At 44.6% G+C, this 19,728-nt stretch overlaps 1 protein-coding gene across 2 annotated transcripts in view; it reads left to right on the forward strand.

Annotated features, from left to right (window-relative positions):
* LOC132566843 (uncharacterized oxidoreductase ZK1290.5-like) overlaps positions 1-11,315 on the forward strand; it is a 101,382-nt gene extending 90,067 nt beyond the window's left edge. The window contains exon 7 of one of the 2 annotated variants that reach the window (XM_060232278.1): positions 10,749-11,315. In XM_060232278.1, coding sequence (XP_060088261.1) covers positions 10,749-10,850 — 102 coding nt within the window. In that variant the 3' untranslated portion in view covers positions 10,851-11,315. The remainder of the gene's footprint in view (positions 1-10,748) is intronic. The other variant, XM_060232277.1, reaches the window with a different exon arrangement.
* The last annotated feature ends 8,413 nt before the right edge of the window (positions 11,316-19,728 follow it).

Raw genomic sequence — 19,728 nt, forward strand, 5'->3', positions numbered from 1 at the left:
CATCAGAAGGTCCTAAATCCTACCTGGACCTTCTCTCGAATATGGCAAAGTCGCTGAATATCAAACTCAATACCGACGCCCCCAAGGTCTCCGACGTCATGTATGACCTGGTACATGCTTCCTTCCTTCAAGTTTTTCTTTTCCCATGCTCCCCGTCCATCTTGAAACTCTCAAGGAGGCGTGGGATAAACCGGCATCTGTGCCTCCAACCTCCAAAAGGGTGGAAGCCCTCTACAAAGTCCATGCACCCGAATCAAAGTTCCTATTTAACCACCCAGCGCCGAATTCGATGATTGTGCATTCCTCATCGAAGTCGAAGCAAACCAGACACCCAGTGCCCCCAGAGAGGGAGGGCAAGAAGCTCAACACCATCTGCAGGAAAATATACTCCCTTACTACGGCCATGACCAAAATACACAATTACATGGCATATTTCTCGGCCTATGCATATAACCTAACAAACTACCTCAATACCCTTGTCCCTTCCTTACCTGAGGCAACTCAGAAACCAGCTGCTAACGCCTTGCAAGAACTGGCCAGGATAAGCAAGCAACAGATTAATACAGCCCGCCACGCTGCTCAGTGCTCTTCCAGGACCCTCGCCTCGGCTATAGCCCTGCGCAGGCACGCATGGCTCAGATCCTCATCCCTCCAACCTGACATCAAGTACAAAATTGAGTACTTACCCTTCGACGGCCTCGGCCTGTTTAACGCCACCACAGATGATATTCTCACGTCTGTAGACGACAGCAGGAAGAGAGCAAAGAGATTAGGGGTCACCCAACACCAACCCCAACTCAGCAGACAAAGGAACTGGAGACCAAGCTACTACAAGAACTCCAGGTCCCCAAGACAACCGGAGGCATGGAGACGCAACCCCCCCCCCCCCAGTCCAAACAGCTATTTCAGCAGAGGGCACGCCCTCAAACATCCAAAAAGGCCACCACCACTACCAAACCTTCTCTTTGACCACCATGCCCCCAGACATCCAGATGCCCGCCTTCAGCCAAACCTCCATCTACACACATGACTGCAGCCCTTTTACCCCGCCTGGGAGTCCATAACATCAGACTCATTGGTCCTGGTGATCATACAAAGGGGCTACATGATAGAATTCACGTCTACCCCAAAACATCACAGATTTCTCACCACACCGCCATCCGCACCCCTCCAAACAGAGATCGCAACCTTGCTGGACAAGGGCGCGATAGAACGGGTGCCGCCACAATATCAGCGAACCGGATTCTACTCCCGCTACTTTCTGGTGCCGAAAAGAAACGGAGGACTCCGCCCCATCCTCGATCTCCGCAAACTCAATCTTCATATCACCTACAAAAAATTCCACATGATTACCCTTCAGTCAATCTTGCCACTCATCCCAGAACAAGCCTGGATGACATCCATAAATCTACAGGATGCCTACTTCCACATTACCATCAATCACCATCACAGAAGATTCCTCAGATTTGCCATCGGGAATCAACATTTCCAATTCCGCTCCCTCCCATTCGGCCTCTCAACGGCGCCGAGAGTTTTCACCAAATGTATGGCGGTGGTGGCCGCAGCACTGCGTCAACAAAAGATATCAATCCATCCGTACATAGACGACTGGCTGATCGTCGCCCACTCAAGAGAACAACTTCGACTGGACGTCTCCACTACCCTTTCCCTTCTGGCCACACTTGGCCTCCAAGTCAACATATCAAAATCCAAACTCACTTTCACTCAGACAATTCAATTCATAGGAGCAGACATCTCTACGATCTCCCAAACAGCTTCCCTGCCACAGGACAGAGTACTCACCATCCAGTCTCTAGCCAGCACAATCATTGCTCACAGCTCCCAACTGGCACTCACCTACCAGAGAATGCTAGGTCTAATGGCAACTACCATGGCAGTCCTCTGCTTTGCAAAGCTACACATGCGACCTCTACAAATGTGGTTCATCAGGACCTTCCACCCGCACAGACAGCACCAGTCCACGCTGCTGTTCCTCCCATCACACATCATCCCATCCTTGAGATGGTGGACGATGGAACGTCATCTCCGTATGGGAATGCCATTCAAACAGGCATCTCCCTCCGTGATCGTCACCACAGATGCTTCCAAGTGGGGATGGGGAGCCCACTTGGGAGCCCTCACAGTGCAAGGCCAATGGACGGACTACGAAAGCTCCCTCCATATCAACTGCCTAGAACTTCTTGCAGTTCACAAAGCTCTGAGATCCTTCCTCCCATCCTTACAGAACTGCCATGTCCAGGTCACCTCCGACAACATTGCCACTGTCTTTTACATCAACAGACAAGGGGGCACCGCTTCCACCAGACTCTGCAAGAGGGCCCTAGCACTATGGCATTGGAGTATCAGTCAAGGCATTTTTCTCACAGCCGTCCATCTACCAGGAATCGAGAATGTGCAGGCAGATGCCCTGAGCCGTCACTCGACCAACGATCACGAGTGGGCCATCAACAGACAATACATACGACAAATCTTTAAGATCTTCGGTACCCCGAAGATAGATGTGTTTGCATCCCCATCGAATGCCCAATGCACCCACTTCTACATGAGAGGACCTCCATCCCAACTCTCCCAGGGGGACGCCTTCCTCCAGTCCTGGAAGGGAACTCTCCACTATCTCTTCCCTCCAATTCCACTCATCACCAGAGTCCTACAAAAAATACAAGTGGACCGCACCAACTGCATCCTAATAACTCCCTGGTGGCCACGTCAGCCTTGGTTTACCACCCTGCTGCTCCTGTCCAACAACACATTCCTTCAACTTCCGCGAGCACAGGACCTCCTGTCACAACAACACGGCAAGGTCTTGCATCACAACCCAGCATCACTGAAACTGACGGCCTGGAAGATCAGTTTTTAGAATTCCCTCCCGAAGTCTGTCAGGTCCTAGTGAACTCCAGGAAACCATCCACCAGAAAATCCTATTCACTCAAGTGGAAGTGCTTCTCGCACTACGCCTCACAGCATAACTTTGACCCTAGCCGCGCTAGTATCCCCCAGGTTCTGTCCTACACCCTAGCGCTTTCCAAGACGGGACTTTCCTACTCCTCCCTGAAGGTCCATCTTGCAGCTATTTCTGCTTTCCACCCTCGCATTGAAGGTGTGACAGTTTTTTCTCACCACGCTACCAAGGCCTTCCTCAAGGGCATTATCCGCCTGCATCCTCCAATCCGACAAGTTTTACCAACCTGGAGCCTCTCTCTTGTTTTAAGTCAACTTATGAAGCCACCCTTCGAGCCTATGGCTTCCATCCCCCTTCATCTGCTGTCCTGGAAGACGGCGTTGCTAACAGCACTCACTACAGGCAAAAGAGCCAGCGATATCTGTGCATTCAGGGCAGACCCACCGTACACTATCTTTCATAGCGACAGAGTGGTCCTCCGCCCCGATCCTACCTTCCTACTCAAAGTCGTCTCACCCTTCCACCTAGGGAAACCCTCAACCCTACCGGCCTTTTTCCAGCACCCTGCGGACGCAGGTCAGCGGGCCTTACATAACTTGGACGCTCGTAGAGCCCTCGCCTTCTATATAGACAGGACTCGACAATTCCGTAAGGATCCGGGACTCTTTGTCACGTACGCAACTCATAACATGGGTAGTAAAATATCTACCCAAAGACTTTCGAAATGGCTTGTCGCCGCCATCGAGTTATCTTACCAACTGGCAAAGCAGCCAGTCCCACAGCACATACGAGCTCACTCTACCAGAGCCGTAGCTACGTCGTCAGCATTCCTGAAAGGCATCCCAATAGAGGACATCTGTGCCGCTGCGGTCTGGTCCTCTTCGTCTACCTTCGCCTCGCACTACGCCCTTGATGTGCGTGCCCGGCATGACTCGTCCTTTGGACAGGTCGTTCTGCGCTCCATCTTTGACTGACTGATCGTGAGTACCACTCTTGCTATTGGTTTTTTTCTTCCTAACTTGCCTATTCTTGCAGATCCAGCACCCTCCTCCTGAGGGAATAGCTCGCTAATCACCCATATGTGTGAATGCACAGAGACCACGAAGAAGATGGACAGGTTTCTTACCTGTAACTGGTGATCTTCGAGTGGTCATCTGTGCAATCACACAAACCCACCCAGCCTTCCCCGCTGCTGGACACTCATCTTAAATTCTCCACCTTCGGCAGCGGGAAGAAACTGAGTGGCTAGGCGCCTCCCCCTCGTCCAGGCATGCACAGACGATGCCTCCTCCCCAGGACGAGTGGGAGGCGCGCCAAACTAACGCTCAAGATTGCTTTGAATTCTCCGGGGTTAGGGCCGATCCTGCAGATTACCCATATGTGTGATTGCACAGATGACCACTCGAAGATCACCAGTTACAGGTAAGAAACCTGTCCTTCCTCTTCCTTCCTCCCGAAGGGAGGAGCCTCAGCCAATGGAGAAAATAGAGGTTTTGTTCTGTAGCTCCTGTGTGATTGAGCAAGCCCTGCAAAGCAAGCTGTGACACAGAAGGAAGCAAGAGAGAGAGAGAGATGAAAGCAGACTTGCTTGTGGGCCTGATAGGAACCCTCCAGGGGCCTGATTTGGCCCCTGGGCTGCATGTTTGACACCCGAGAACCCCTTCATTACAGAGCAGAAGACAAAGCAGCTCACAGCAGTCCAAATTTCTAGCTGACCATTAAATTAGATATCATGTTACAAATGGGCTGTTGGTAAACTGCAGTATGCTTCGTCAAGGGAGGCCAGTTTCCCCACTGATCCGAGTTGTCCCTGGCTGCAGTTTTGTAGGGAGTAAGTCCCACTGGTCTGCAGGAGACTTCTGAATAAATGTGCATGACATTGGGAGGCACAAGTATTTACGTAAGTTCAAGGTGCACAGTTGAAATGTTTCACAGATGTTAAGCAAAAATTGCATTTGTAAGAACATATACTAAGTTTAAAAAACACTTTTCTTACCTCTTGTATATTGTGCTATAAACAAGAATGAACACAGAAAGAATGAAAAGGCATTTTTGGAGCTCCCTTAGGTGTGCCAGAAAAAAAAAAAAGTATGGAGCTACTTGCACTGTCACACATGTGCATCAGGTGGAATGAAATATATATCCCATAGATCTTGGGGCAGAAGACATGTCCCCTTGCAGGGACTGTGTATGCCACCTTCTATCTGACAGAGTCTTGAAACAAGATGAGAGGGTGAACAGTTCATGTTTGCTTCCTCCTTATTTTATCTGAAGCATCACAAGATAATGGTGATAATGATCTGTGCTTTTGAGAGGTGTATAGGACTTCACCACATGGAACAGGGGCTTCAGAATAAAATATAGGCTTCCCAAGGTAGAGTTTTTAAAGACTTCTGAAGCTGAGTATCATCAGCCTACTGATGACACCCGGCTCTGAAGCTCCAGGTGACCTCCCAATGTGGCCACCAATGGGTGGGAGAACAGACTCCAGGGGCCTGAGATGATGGTCAAGTTTAACCTTCTTTCAGGCAGTCATCTTGAACAGGTCTCACTGAGAACTGAATCAGGCTGTGTCTGCATAAGCTGCAATTTAACCTAAGCAGGGAGCTGCCCTGAAAGCTCATTTTCAGTTTTCTGCATAGAGGCAACCTCAGTTTTACTGCTGGGTTTTCTCAAAAAGATTTGCAAAGGTCCACCCTGCATATGTTTGCTATGGGTTCAGTTTCTCGTTTCAGTGCTGGAGGATATTAGTGTTGGAGCATGGCAAAAAGGGAATTGGGATGTGAGGCCGGCTAATACATTTTAATCAAGATTGCAGCATATGTTCCTGCTTAACGGCATTGAAAGAAGCTCTGAATCCTGGTTCAGCTTCCATTTACCCCATTGCCTATTGGAAATTAGCTGTGTGTAGCCTCAGACTGTTTGAATTGGCTGAATTTTCCAGTCTCTGGCCGCTCAAGTGATAATACTATTTGTGAATTCTGTGGTTTTTCTGAGTCAAACTTAATGGAAGGCATCATGAATGAAACATTCAAGGGAACCAGCCTGTGAAAACCAGCCTGGATTTTGGGACTCTACTTCAGAAAGTCACTGCCCTTGATTGCAAACTTTTCTTGCACGACCCAGCAGTAAAACTGAGAGTATGTTTATGCATATAACTGAAAATGAGCTTTCAGAGCAGCCTGCACCAAATGGCAGCTGATCAAATGAGTCAAAATCTCAAATTGGTAAACCATAATCCAGCATCTTTTGCAAGGACGCTCTGATTAATATAAGAATAGAAGCCAGTTTGAAATAACAAATAAGGAAAACAAAAAAGTAGGTGGGAAGGGTGAGGCCCTTTCTGATGGCCGCCCAGCTAGGAAGTTTCCTGTCTCATTTTCCAAGGCCAGGGTGTGTTCATGAGTTCACTTTTTTTTTTTTTACAACAACTTGCTTATTAGTTGAGCGAAAGGCAGCTCAACTCCTCCAGCTGAGTAATGCCAGTGGTGAAATGCACACGCAAGGCATTTCTGACCAGTTATTGGAAAGAGCTGGAGATGCTACAGCTGCTTTCTCTTCCCCACAACTTAAGCTAGAAGATAATTATGTCAGTGCTACATAGGCAGTAAACAGGCTGCAGTAATTATAAGTTCAGGATTCCTCAAAGGCAAAAGACATGCACCACTAGCTGGGGTAGGCAATGGTAAACACCAGTCTGTTTCGCTTTAAAGTGGTACCACAGCATCACTTTGACAGAAAAGCTAGTGACATAAACTCTGTCTTTTCAAAGCATTGCTTTCAGGATGAAAGTGCTCTCAGTGATGTAAACAAGACTTGCAAGTCTTTCTGCACTTTTTAAATTATCTGAGCAAAAGGGGTCCGATTCCCCCTCCAGATATCCTGCAGTAAGTTAAATGGGTTTGCTTTTTATGGCTCAAAAGAAGCTTTTGGTTGGGAAAGCCTTATGTGATTCATGAGCACACTTCTCAAGGGTCTGGGAAATTCTGCACTGCACTGAGAGATAGTGAATTTGTTGGCATGAGCCCATGTGAAATTTACAAGTAAAGTTGAACAGGTTGCTCACATATCTCTGTTTTTCTGCATGCCACGGGGCAGAAGACTTAGTTCACCAGGAATCCTTTCCTGCTCCTCCTTACTGGTTCTGTTTCTGGCTGCCACTTCTCCCCACCTCCAATCTTCAGGAAGGTGCCTTATTGGGGTTATTCAAAGCAACCTGAATTGGTGCCCATATGAACTACATTGCTTTAAAAACAACAAGAACCCATTTTGCATGCACAGAGATCAAGGGCAGGAGTTTGAGGTGGGGGGGGCATTATTATCTGAAAAACCGGATGCATTCCTGGATTTGCAGAAGTTCAACCATAGCTGCCTTGACCCTTTTGTATGGATTTTGCTGTCTAAACAGGACCCAGATCTTTCAGGATTCTGTATAGCAGAACCACTCGTGGAATTATGACTTTGAGGTAATTCCCCAAGCCTGCAGCTGAGTTTAGAAAGCCTTCATTTTTTTTTTAATATAGATTCATAGCAGGATTTGACTAAAAATATTTGTCTGAATGTTCATTATTAATGCTAACTGATACCAAAGTGTATATAGTGACTGGATACAGTCTGTTCTAGTGACTGATTCCTGGGCTTTAGAAGGAAATGCAATCCTTTATGGTAGAGAGGAAAGGTTACATCATATGCTTAAGACTCCTTCTGTTCCACTAACATGCTTACTTCTTTCGAGAGTGGACTGAGGCTGTTTGGGAGAGTGGAGGAAGTGAACTTCAAGCTGAAGCATTATAAGACTTAGATGAAAAGTTACGGGGTAGATCTGAATGTGAACTGCATAAATTGAAAGATATTACCAGTATTTTATTTATTTTTATTTCATTTACTTTATATACTCACTGAGACTCAAGGCAGATAACATGCTTTAAGACATGTATGTAAAGGAGAAGGTGAAGGAATGTGTGTGTGTGTGTGTGTGTGTGTGTAAAGTGTTATCAAGTCACTGCTAATTTATGGCAGTGGTTGCATAGAGTTTTCAAGGCAACAGATGGAAGTGGCTTGCCATTGCTTGCCCAGACCCTGAACTACCTTGGTGGTCTCCTATCCAAGTACTAACCAGTACCAACTCTGATGAGATTGGGCTAGCCATCCAGGTCAGGACATGGTCTCGCATGTGCACAGCAAGTGAAGGGGAGGCAAGACACAATACTTTGGGGTTGAGTAAAGAGCTTGGATTATGGTAGCATAACTCAGTTTCCTACTGTCATGGCTGAGAATATGGTAATTTGGCCTCTAGGAATTAGCAGCCAGAAATACTCCTGAATGATTTCTGTAGAAAACCCTAATGCTAAATAAAGCTAAATGCAAACATAGAGGAAACAAATAGCAAGTCTCAGTGCGCTGTATGTATTCATCTGCTCTGTCACAATATGCCAAATTTGCATGGTACCCTGACTGTCATTTGAAAACTAAGCAAAACACAAAGGTCTTGGGAGCTTCCAAAAATGCTTGGACACTGTTGCAACTACAAGCTGAGGGAATTCCAGTATAAACTTTGCCTCTGTTTTCAGCCTACTAGAGCATCTCTTTGAGCTGTTTTGTTTGTATGTTAAGTATGTTTGCCATACTGAAAGTTTTCCTGCAGTAATGACATTTTGCAGTCGACATGTCTATCTTTTTGTGAACCATGAACCAGAATTTAGAGACTTTAAAAGGAAAAGCCTTTAAAAGCAGATTTATATGGAGTACACTTGCTCAAATCTGTTTCGTCCTTTCTAATAATGGGAGCCTTTTTAATACATGTTTTTCAGAACCAGTTCATATATTACTTGTATAAAATGTATGCTGAAAAAAAGACTCTTTCCCATCACATCAGCCTTGGAAGCATAAGTTTGGGTGATGTAGCATGTTCTCATAATAGGATCCCCCTACCCACATACATACATACATACATACATATTTATTTATTTATTTATTATTTTATTCTATTTATATACTGCCCTCCTCGCGAAAGCAGGCTCAGGGTGGCTTACACATTCATGTAAATACATGAAATATAAAATCACATTAAAATATAAAAACATAAAAAATCAAACCATTTCAGGTGCTATAATGATCTTTGAATTTTTCTGTTCTGTTATTCCAGCTGGGTGTTCTATAGAAAGACCAATCTTAGAGGTGTTAGAGGTGGTCCAGTTGTTTTGGAGTCTGTTGTAGCCTGCGATCTTAATTTGCAAATGCCTGATGGAAGAGCTTCTTCTTACAGGCCCTGCAGAACTGTGTGAGCTCTCGCAGGGCCCTAACCTCCTCAGGGAGCTTGTTCCACCAGCATGGGGCTACAACAGAAAAGGCCCTGGCTCTAGTTGTCATGAGCCTGGCCTCTTTAAGGCCAGGTATTGAGAGCAGATTTTGTGACCCTGACCGAAGTGGCGCTCCATCTAAGGTTGATAGTAAGACCTCTGCTCCCAGATCACCACGACTTAGATACAGGACCTCCATCTTCGTCGGATTCAATTTCAGTCTACTCAACCTGCCACCCTGCTGCATCTTGTAGTGCCATGGTCAGGTCTTCCGGGGAGGAATTAGACGGGCCACCCATCAGCAGACAGAGCTGGGTGTCATCTGTGTACTGATGACATCCCAGCCCAAACCTCTGGGCAAGGGGGCGCATGTAGACATTGAGGAGAGAACTGCCCCTTGTGGCATGCCATACACAAGTGGGCCTGGAAGCAAATTGGAAGCCAGTGTAGGTGGAACAAGACTGGAGTAATATGGTCTCTAGTCAACATTCTGGCAGGAACATTCTATACAAATTGTATGTTCTGAACACTCTACAAGGGGAGCCCCTGACAGAGCACATCTAGATCGCTAATCTAGAGGTCACCAGGGCATGCAACACAATTATCTCTCTTTTTTTAACCTTGGAAAAGGCCACAGCTTGTAGAAGGCACCGCTGGCCACCTTCACTACCTGCTAATCCAACAGGAGTCCTGAGTCAGCAGCATCCAAAAGCTATGGACATTCTGTTTTAGGGATAATATAACCCCATCCATAAGAGAATACATTCTCTTCCTGGGTCAGTTCCTCTTCATACTGTTGTGCATATATAATAAGCAGAGTCTACCCCCTGTTCAGAATAACTTCAGAACATCACACATGCACAACATAGAGATTCCTGCTTCTAGAGACATAATTTCTCAGCCTCACAATCGTACTAATTCAATCCATGGTGTGCTAGGCTGCTACTTGAGGAGATGTGTCATAATGTGTCTTCTGGCTTTTGGAGAGCTATTGATTAAATCAGCACTGCTCTTTCCCTCATTGGTCTCTGCTTTAGAAACGATAGCAATCCAAACACCAAGTTTTCCATTGTGATAAGTGTTGGTTTCTCCTAACTTAAGTGAAGTTTGTCCTGCTCAGGAAAGTTGGGATGGTTGCTTACAAGTTTTCTTCAAAACAATAGCCTTGGCAATGGATGATGTGTTAAGAGTCAGGCTTTATGACTTGTTTATTTATGCCTGGTCTTTCTGCTAGTAGGCACTCAGTGCTTTTTGAAAACCAAATTGGAGACAAACATTTTAAAAAGCTGAAGGTGGTTTGACAAGGCTTTTACTTCCCATAATGTGTACATGCAGTTTTGTTCCACTGTCACCTGCTCAAGTTCTTAGAACTTTAAACCAATAGAAAAAGTTTCAGAGCTTATTTTGCTAGAGAGAAAAGTTGGACAAGCAGCAATCCTGCTTTCATGCAGTCTTCAGTGCTGCAAAATATATATTTTCCCAGTCCAAGAATGAATAGCTTAACATTTACCCCTCTTTGTTCTTTTCAGGTCTTTGATTTTAATCTGGAAAAAGAAGACATGGAATTTTTAGACTCAATGAACATCAACAGAAAACTGATTCACCTTACCTACCCTTTGTGGAAAGGATAATTCCAAACTGTATACTTGCAAGTTTCAGTTACTCATAACATGATCTCTGAACTATCCCAAGCTTTTCTCCACAAACCCACGTAATGCAATCAGGGCTGTGGTGAATAATATGTGATTGTTTAATAGTGCATGCACAAGCTTCTCATTCTCTTATTAACAAATTATTTGAGTAATCCAATGTTCTCATCTCCAAATCTCACTAAAATGCCATTTTGGAAAGTTATGAGTCATTCTTCAATGCAACCAGATCTGAATTTTAAAGAATTATATTCCTGAAGACCAAAGGCCTCTTGCAGCCACATGATCATGCCAGTGTAAGGCAGATGGAGTTTGCTGTCGGAAATTAACATATCTGGTTTATTTGAGTTCTTGGTTTTTGTACAAAAGTTACAAAATAATTTTAAAAACAGATGCTATCAAACTATTGTAATTTAATTTAAACCAATACAGCTTTTTTCATGGAAATACTTTTCATTTTCTGTCTTAAAAGCAATGAGTTCAATTCAGTGGTAATTTTCCACCAGCAGAAGGGTTTGTTTTGTTTTTTTGCTGACTCCTGCCCTGTCCTACTACAGATGTCAGTTGACCCATCATGCCATTTCTGAGGGTTCCACATCCTCCAAGAGAAGTATTTCAGGGAACTCTGATGTCTGCAGCCAGAGGGGAAGCAGGAAATTTATATTCCTCTGAGAAAAGAACCTGCCTTTAGCGGGCAATCACCTCTGGATCCAACCCAACAGGATGATTTAGCCATGGCTCAGATATTCACCTCTTAACAAACCTCTTAGAAGACAGTCTCCCAGTGACTGTAGTGAATACAAATTCCCAATGCTGTACCTCAATATTAAGAACATAAGAGAAGTCATGTTGGATCAGGCCAATGGCCCATCCAGTCCAACACTTTGTGTCACACAGTGGCAAAACAACAACAAAAAACCAGGTGCCATCAGGAGGTCCATTAGTGGGGCTACTGCTCTTTGCACCTCAACTCAGACAATAAGAAATGTGCAGCTATCATCATTTCAGTCTCACAGGGGCAGGGCTTCACCAAGTTGTATATTGCAAAAAACAAAACAAAACAAAAACAAAGGAATTCCATACATGGTGCCCTTGTTTCCTCTAGCAAGAAACAGGCAAGGTGCTGGAAAGATGAGTGAATGACATTGTGGGCAGGTGGCTGGGTAGAAAGCAGCACTGAAATATGGCTGTCTGCAATTGGTTTGAGAGTCCACACTGATTGCAGTGACTGGGAAGCTTTCCTCCCAACTGACTGCATCATGAACAAGCAAATGTCCGAATTAGAAAACAGACATGCAGTGGCAGGAGCTCCTGGACAAATGTCTTGAGATCTGTAGTACAATTGAAAAGTAGTGTTGATGTGTATACATTTGATCTCACACTCTGGGGCTCTTTTTTTATAGGTTCAGATTTCAATTTCTCTTCTGACCATATAGAGTGAATTCACTTATTGTTTTGTGTAACCACTTCAAACCTGCAGTAGTTCTAAGTACGTTACTACAGCCTGCCACAGCAGTCCCAGACAGTTCACATTTCTGTTTTCCAAGTGATGCCCTGAAGTCTTCTGAACTCTTCTTTGCTGGGCAGCTGTTCTCTGTTGAAGTTCCCTGTGGACTGACCACATCTAAGCCATTGTGGTTCCAAAAACAGCTTTGAGAGGTCTCTTTCCATACTTGTTTTGTTTAAGGAATAAGAATAGTTTTGCTTGTCACAACTCAGATCACTAAACCCATAAGTATAGTGGTATAGGAGTATGGAGCTGATCAAAACGAAGGCTGTAAAGAGGGGACCGTGGAGGGTAACAGAGAGGAAATGATATAGCAACCTGGGTTCATGCATGCCTTTGGTCCTTTGAGGACCAAACTCCTTTGCTTTAGAAGGGACCTGTATTTGAAGATGTTAATCAGCTGCTGTAATAGTTTGGGTCTCACAACAACAAAAGGCATGTTGGTAAGAGTGGGCAGATCAGAAATTGTGATGTGATGGTTCATATAATTTTATCCTGCTCTTCTGTCCATTAATGGATCTGCAAGGAAGCTGAGAAACAATATTGAGAGCATATAAGAAAACAGAAACAATTCTGCTATGAATGTGAAAAATGTTTTTCATGCACCAATGAAAAACTATAACTAGCCCCCATACATATATATTTAATTAGAGGCAAACGTTTTCAGAATGCAGGGATCCCACCCCCCCTCCAAAGCCTTATGACTAGTAGCAAATATGAACAGTGGAAGGGATTTCTTGTTAGACTACACCATGACAAATTGAATTTGAGCAGGTGTGAAGTGTACCCACCAAAGCCTTGCTAAAGGATGATGGCCTTACACTGAAGAGAATCAGGAATAAGGCTGCCCCTCCTTGTTTAGACCTCCATGAAAGTGATGGCCAAGTTCATAGGAAAGCTGTATAGGAAATATTACCTCTCACTAAGGCTGCATTGCTGCCATGAAAACGTCATGATGCGACATCACCCTAGAGTTGGAAACGACTGGTGCTTGCACACCTTTACCTTTTTAAAGCTGCATTCATAGTATCACGAGTTAACAGAATTAGGTACTTCCAGAGGTCCCACAGAACATTCCACTCAAGCCTTGAAGGACAGAAGTACCTAACCTCTTTCCTCTCAGGAGGATCAGGTATACCAAAATTATTTTTTGTGGAGAGAACCTAGAAGTAATCTTGGTTCTGTGTTTTACAATACATTTATACTCTCTGTGGAATCTTGAAACTAGAGCAATGTTCTTTAAAAAGGAGTTAATACTTTGGTTCTTGACTCACTTTTCTCCTTTCTGGTTTAAAAGCTGAGTGAATTATTCAAACCCATTAAAACCAATGGGCTTATAGGACCAAGTGTGGCTGCTGAATTTAACCAGGGGTTCATGTGAATATGATAAAGCAAACTGATGGTAGCATTTATAAACTTTTCAAAAATGAATATGTAAGTCCTGCCACTTTTTATACTTTTAACATATAAACTATTTAAAAGTAAGGGATGTCCACTATTTCTTCCAGTTACTTCATCGGAAGTATTTAATGCCATCTGACTTTGTCCATATGAATCTAGCTTTGCTTTTTTTTTTTTAAAGTCATGATCACATCAGGTTGAATTTTAGGCCAGTATCTTTTAAAAAACCCAAAAACCTTCTGTATCCCATTACCATTTTTTTCTAGTCATCCCATCTCCTTTAATTACTCTGAGATATCACCCACTCAAAACAGGATGCACAAGAATAAGTTTCAAAAGGAAAGGAACATGTTTGTTTTCACAGTCTATTCACTCACTTCTTTTTGGTTGTCTTAGTGGAATAAAATAAGACTGCAGGTTAAAATGTGCTGCCTGCGATTGTGAGGCAGTTGCCAGAGGGGTATATACATATGTAAAGCTCAAGTCAGTGGTTTGTTCTCCATGCCTGCTCTCTGACAGTTGCACTTTAACGGTTGTCTCATTGTGTCCTTCATATGACTAGTCAAAACACAAGTATTTGTGGTCCAGAGCTGATGTGTGCTTGCCACTGCAGTCTTATCTGAGTCATTCAGAAAGGGGCTTGGAGGCAATTGATACTGGATTGTTAGCAAAAAATAATAACAACATAATCAGTGCTTGGTCTTGCAGTTTTCTGATAACGCTAAGTGTCAAGAAGTATGCACAGGAGAGCCTGGTGTCCATTTAACAGAACAGACGTTTCCAGCAGAATCCCCTGAGTTACATTATTTAGCATGAGGTTATATTAGTTGTCACGCCTAGCTTGCCCTGGTGGTTGAAGGGTGCTTGCTTTAGAGGCCATCTATGGCCTGTCACACTAGTCTTTAGGTGAAATAAGATACAGCAAAGGTACGCATCTCCTGGCATCTTTTAATGGTGAATTTCAGGAGTGTGCAGTTCTCATCTGGTCCAGGAACAGGGCCACGGTGAGGATTTTAAAAGTTGGGGGACTTTTTAAAAAGTCAGGGGACACCCTTTCCCATCCACTGCAGGGCTTGCCGCTTTTCAGAAGCTTTCTGGGGTAGAGACAAAGCTGGAGGCTTTGAAAGTGGCCAAGTCGAGGCAGCCAACTCTAAAACCTTGGAGTCAAGAAAGGGAATGCACCTTGCATGCAAGCAGAGGGGTTTCCTTCTACCTCCCTCTCCCCCACTGTGGCACTTTTCAGCCAGCAGCTCCATCCGGATCCCCCTCCCCCACCCATTCCATACAGCTTCCTCTTCTACCTACTCCTACTCCACCTCCGTCCTCTGCCTGCTGCTTTTGCTGCTGCAGTGCACTGTGCCCTTCTCAGCTCTCCCAGCTCCAGCTACCGCTGATGACTCTTCAGTGGCTCAGCCATGGCAAAAAAAGTGGGAAAGCAGGCTGCCCTCCAGAAGGTCCATTAGAAGTCAGGAGGTCCTTACCTGGAAGTCGGGGGGAGGGCAGTGCCCCAGCATGCCCCCTATGGCTACAAGCCTGGCCATAAAGTGGAGAGTGGGGCTTTAATCCTTCAACAGCATAGTTATGTCGACTGAAATTATGCTTCCTACATCTTGGGGCTCAAGTACATGTAACACTAAGTTCCTACGGGAGCTTTTTTTCATTTTCTTTCTTTCTAACATCACCTATGCCAGGGACACGATTGGGAACCATGTGTGTGTGTGTTAAAACCCCTGCTTGGGCAGGAATTTAGCATTGTCCCCATACCATGAATTCCATCCAAATCAGGTCTGTGCATGTGATTGTTGGGTTCTGTTCTGTTTTGTTTGGTCAACAGAAAACCTCTCTCCGTGTGGAAATTCCAAAGCAACTAGACCAGTATACGGTATGTCAACACTCTATATGCAGTATAAATTCAAAATTCAATATAAATAGTGTGTCCATACAAATAATGAGAAATCATACAAAAACATCATAATTTACCATCAATTATTGTGGACGTTGTTCACCATAAAGAGTCAGTAGGAATGAAAGTGGCTTGTTGTGGATAATGATGTTTTTGTATGATTTCTCATTATTTGTATGGACACACTATTTATATTGAATTTTGAATTTATACTGAATACAGAGTGTTGACATATATTGGTCTAGTTGCTTTGGAATTTTCATGCGGAGAGAGGTTTTCTGTTGTGCTTGTACTAGTTCCTCTGTGATCTTGATAGCCCATCACGTCATCATTTGGGGACAATGACTGTTTTGTTTGGTAGCTGAAGGGGGGAAACAGACACCCATCTTTTTTTCCCCTTTCAAGGCTAATAGTGGGGGTGGGGGGGACCATATGGGCATGTAAGGATTTAACCTCCTATCCCATCTGTGCACATGCTTGATTTGTGTGTTTTTAAATGCTGGGGAGGTCTGATCATGGACTTCCTTGGATCTCATTTGTTCTAGCCTTTAATCCAAAAATTAGATGGAGAATGCAAGGAATAGCTGATTGAGTGAAGCTGTTTCAGAATGAGTAGTTCCTTTGCTTACCTATTTGCAAATAACACATATTACAAAAAATAGCAGGATTTGTGGCACCTTAAAAATGTAACACTTTCATTCTAGCATAAGTTGTCATAGACTAGAACCTGCTTTCTTAGATGCAAACTGAAAGGAGTTGCTGTCAGAGGGCATCTCACTTTCCCTTCCCCCACCATTTCTTCTTTCTCTTCTCTGAAAGCTGTTATAGTCTGTCCTCTTTTTTCCCTTCCTCCTCCCCTTCCCACTCACCAGCCAGTCTACCTTTATCCACCCCTGCCTTCAGCGTTCCCTCCTTCCCTGGTTGCCTTTACCTGAAAACCATGGCCCAGCTGAGCTGTGGGAAAACTTCAAGGACTTACAAGGGACACTTCATTTTCCTTTGTCACTCCTTCTCACTGTTTTTTTTCCTTTCCTCCTCCTTGCTGCCCCCATACCCTCACATTTTCTTGTTTCCTTTTCTCCTTCTCATCAGCCGGCTTACTAACCTTTTACCTGCCCACTATGTTCAGCTATATTTATTGTTTATTTACTTTATTCATATCCTGCCTTTCTCTACAATGGGGACCCAAAGCAGCTTTTGCAGCATTCTTCTCTCCTCCATTTTATCCTCATAACACCCCTGTGAGATAGGTTAGGCTGAGAGAGTATGACTGGCTCAAAGTCACCCAGTGATCTTCCCTGGCAGAGTTGGGATTCAAACCTGGGTCCCTCACATCCTAGTCTGAAGCTTTAACCCAGGAGTGTCAGACATGTGGCCCAGAGGCCGAATCAGTCCCCTGAGCAACTGCTGTCATCTGCTTCCTTCTCCCTTTGTCTTGCTTCCTTCTGCATAACAGCTTGCTTTACAAGGCTTGCTCAATTGCACAGGAGCTATAGAGCAAAACCCCTATTTTCTCCATTGGCTGAGGCCCCTCCCTTGGGGAGGAAGGGGGGAAAGCTTACTTTGCCAAGCTCTCTCAATTGCATAGCAGAGCTACTGCACCAAGCCTCTATTGGCTGAGGCTCCTGGTCCCCTGAGGAAGGAAGGAAAGAGCCAGAGCATTCTTTGCCCAGTCCCCTAGATCCCATGGGAAAAATACAAAGAAAACACCTTCAAGACCAATGAGTGTTAATGTTTTTAACATGTTTTAAGTTTTGTTAAAAAAAATCTTTTAACTGTGTTTGTCTGTGCCCTTTATAAAGTTTCTATCTCTGCTACCTAATCTTAAATAGGTACAAATATGGCCCAGCCCAACATGGCCTGGTCCAGCAAGGTCTCATTTATGTCAGATCTGGCCCTTATAACAAATGAGCAGACCTAGCGCTAGGGTTTTCTGCGCCCCAGGCCAAAACCCGCTCCCCCCCTGAGTATATTCACCCTGATGATGTCATTCATGCCCCCCCCCCTTCGCTGAGGTCTTCCGAGCCTTGGGAGGCCTCAGCAAAGTCCGGAAGGCAGTGCACACGCTCAGAGCCCGACTCTGAGTGTGCGTGCTGGCATGCCCCCTGACTTCACTGAGGTCTCTCGAGCCTTGGGAGACCTCAGTGAAGTTCTGAAGGCAGTGTGCACACGCTCAGAGCCCAGCTCTGAGCACATGTGCTGCCAAACCCCGGATTTTGCTGAGGTCTTCCAAGCCTTGGGAGGCATCAGCAAAGTTCTGAAGGCAGCATGTGCTGCCACGCCCCCCCCCCCCCCGCGCAACTTCACCGAGGTCTCTCAAGCCTTGGGAGGCCTTGGCAAAGTTCTGAAGGCAGAGGGTGTGGGAGAGGGGTCACTTCATGATGTCCCTAGGCCAGGCGGCACCCTAGGCGACCGCCTATTTGGTCTACTCCCACACACTGCCCTGCAAATGAGTTTGACTCCCCTGCTTTAATTACTACACAACACTGGATTTAATAGGGGACTACTGTTGAACAGTAGCAAGCAGCCGGGCAAGTTGTGTTGTATCAAATCATCTGGTGGTTGCTGCATGGCCTGACCCTGATAAGGCTTTGTTCAGAGGCCAAAATAGCCCTGTAAAAGAACCTGCTGCTCTCTCTGCCTTTTACCAACAGAAACCAAGGCTTGAAAGCTGACAATACTGTTGTGGTTGGTTAGCATCAGCAACTGTGAGTATTCATTTCTTAAAGCTACTAGTACTGCCACACAGAGAGAGTTATGAAGAAACAAAAACTGTAAACAGAGGGTCAAAGGTTCATCAAATGCAGGAAGTGCAGGATGAGGTGTTATTTTTGCAGCAACAGATCAACACACAGCTATCCTTCTGAAAATATTACAAAACACTACACATTTTCAGGATGCTACACCTCTAAAGCTACCCTAGAATTTTCTACCACTTGGGCAAGTTGAGGGATTTAAAGGTACATAACTGATTTTTTTATTTCACTCCTTTAGTAATTCTACATTTTTATGGGTGCATTCTAGAAAGTCCAGAATGTCTGCAGAAGAGATAGGTACTCTAATCAAAGGCCACTGTAGGGAGTTATTCCTGTTGTTGCTGCAGGCTTACCAGAAGTCATATGAAGGATTTCAGTCAAAGATTCACCTTATGAAACAAGAAAGCACCTTATGAAGGAGAAAGCATCTCATCTTCTGCCAATGAAGCCCTGATACTTCCACCATCTCTGCCTTCCTTGTAGTTTCCCTTCTCTGTGCTCAGTTTGGAAGGGAAGTGGATTGTGACAGCATCACCCTAGCTCTCCAGTTGTCAGAGGCAGGGCTTTTTTGTAGCAGGAACTCCTATGCATAGTAGACCACACACCCCTGATGTAGCCAATCCTCCAAGAGCTTACAGCAGGCATGTCCAACTTCGAACAGGTCGTGATCTGTTTTTTCCAGACAAAAGTGCTGGTGATCTACCACCATGAAAATTAAGTCACAAATTAGTTTTGCATTAGATTTTAACCCACCAAAGTTGGGTTCCACCGCCCCCCTCCCATTTACAATGCACCTTCTGTCATTTACTGGTAAGCAAAATAAGCAAAAACAAAACAGAGAGACGAAGATCCAGAAAGAACTGTGAACAGTTTTTCTTAATTTTTATTGTTATAACTTTCTTTAACTGTCTTAATAACTTTCTTTAACTTTTATTGAGTAATTCGTGTTAAATGTAGGTCAAGTATTGATCCAGGCTGATCTTGCGCAATCTTTAAAACTTCGCTCTTGCTAATTAGTGAGATGTCTGAGCCTGCATTTCATCCATCAGCTTTCTGAAGTTGGGTGAATATTGCATGAGGGCCAGTCTCGGGGATTCCTGGAGATGTTCATCTGTCATGTTGGAACACTGTGTACTCTTTGTCATTTTCATATGGGAAAATGCAGATTCACACAAATAAGTTGAACCGAAACAGGAGTGTACAGCTTCACCGCTTCTTCTCAAGTTGGGAAATTTGTCTCTAGGCACTAGCTTCCAAAACAATTCTTGCTCAGCACGGGTCTTGAGAAAAATG

This window comes from Heteronotia binoei, chromosome 2, assembly GCF_032191835.1.
Source record: "Heteronotia binoei isolate CCM8104 ecotype False Entrance Well chromosome 2, APGP_CSIRO_Hbin_v1, whole genome shotgun sequence".
Classification (NCBI taxonomy): Eukaryota; Metazoa; Chordata; class Lepidosauria; order Squamata; family Gekkonidae; genus Heteronotia; species Heteronotia binoei.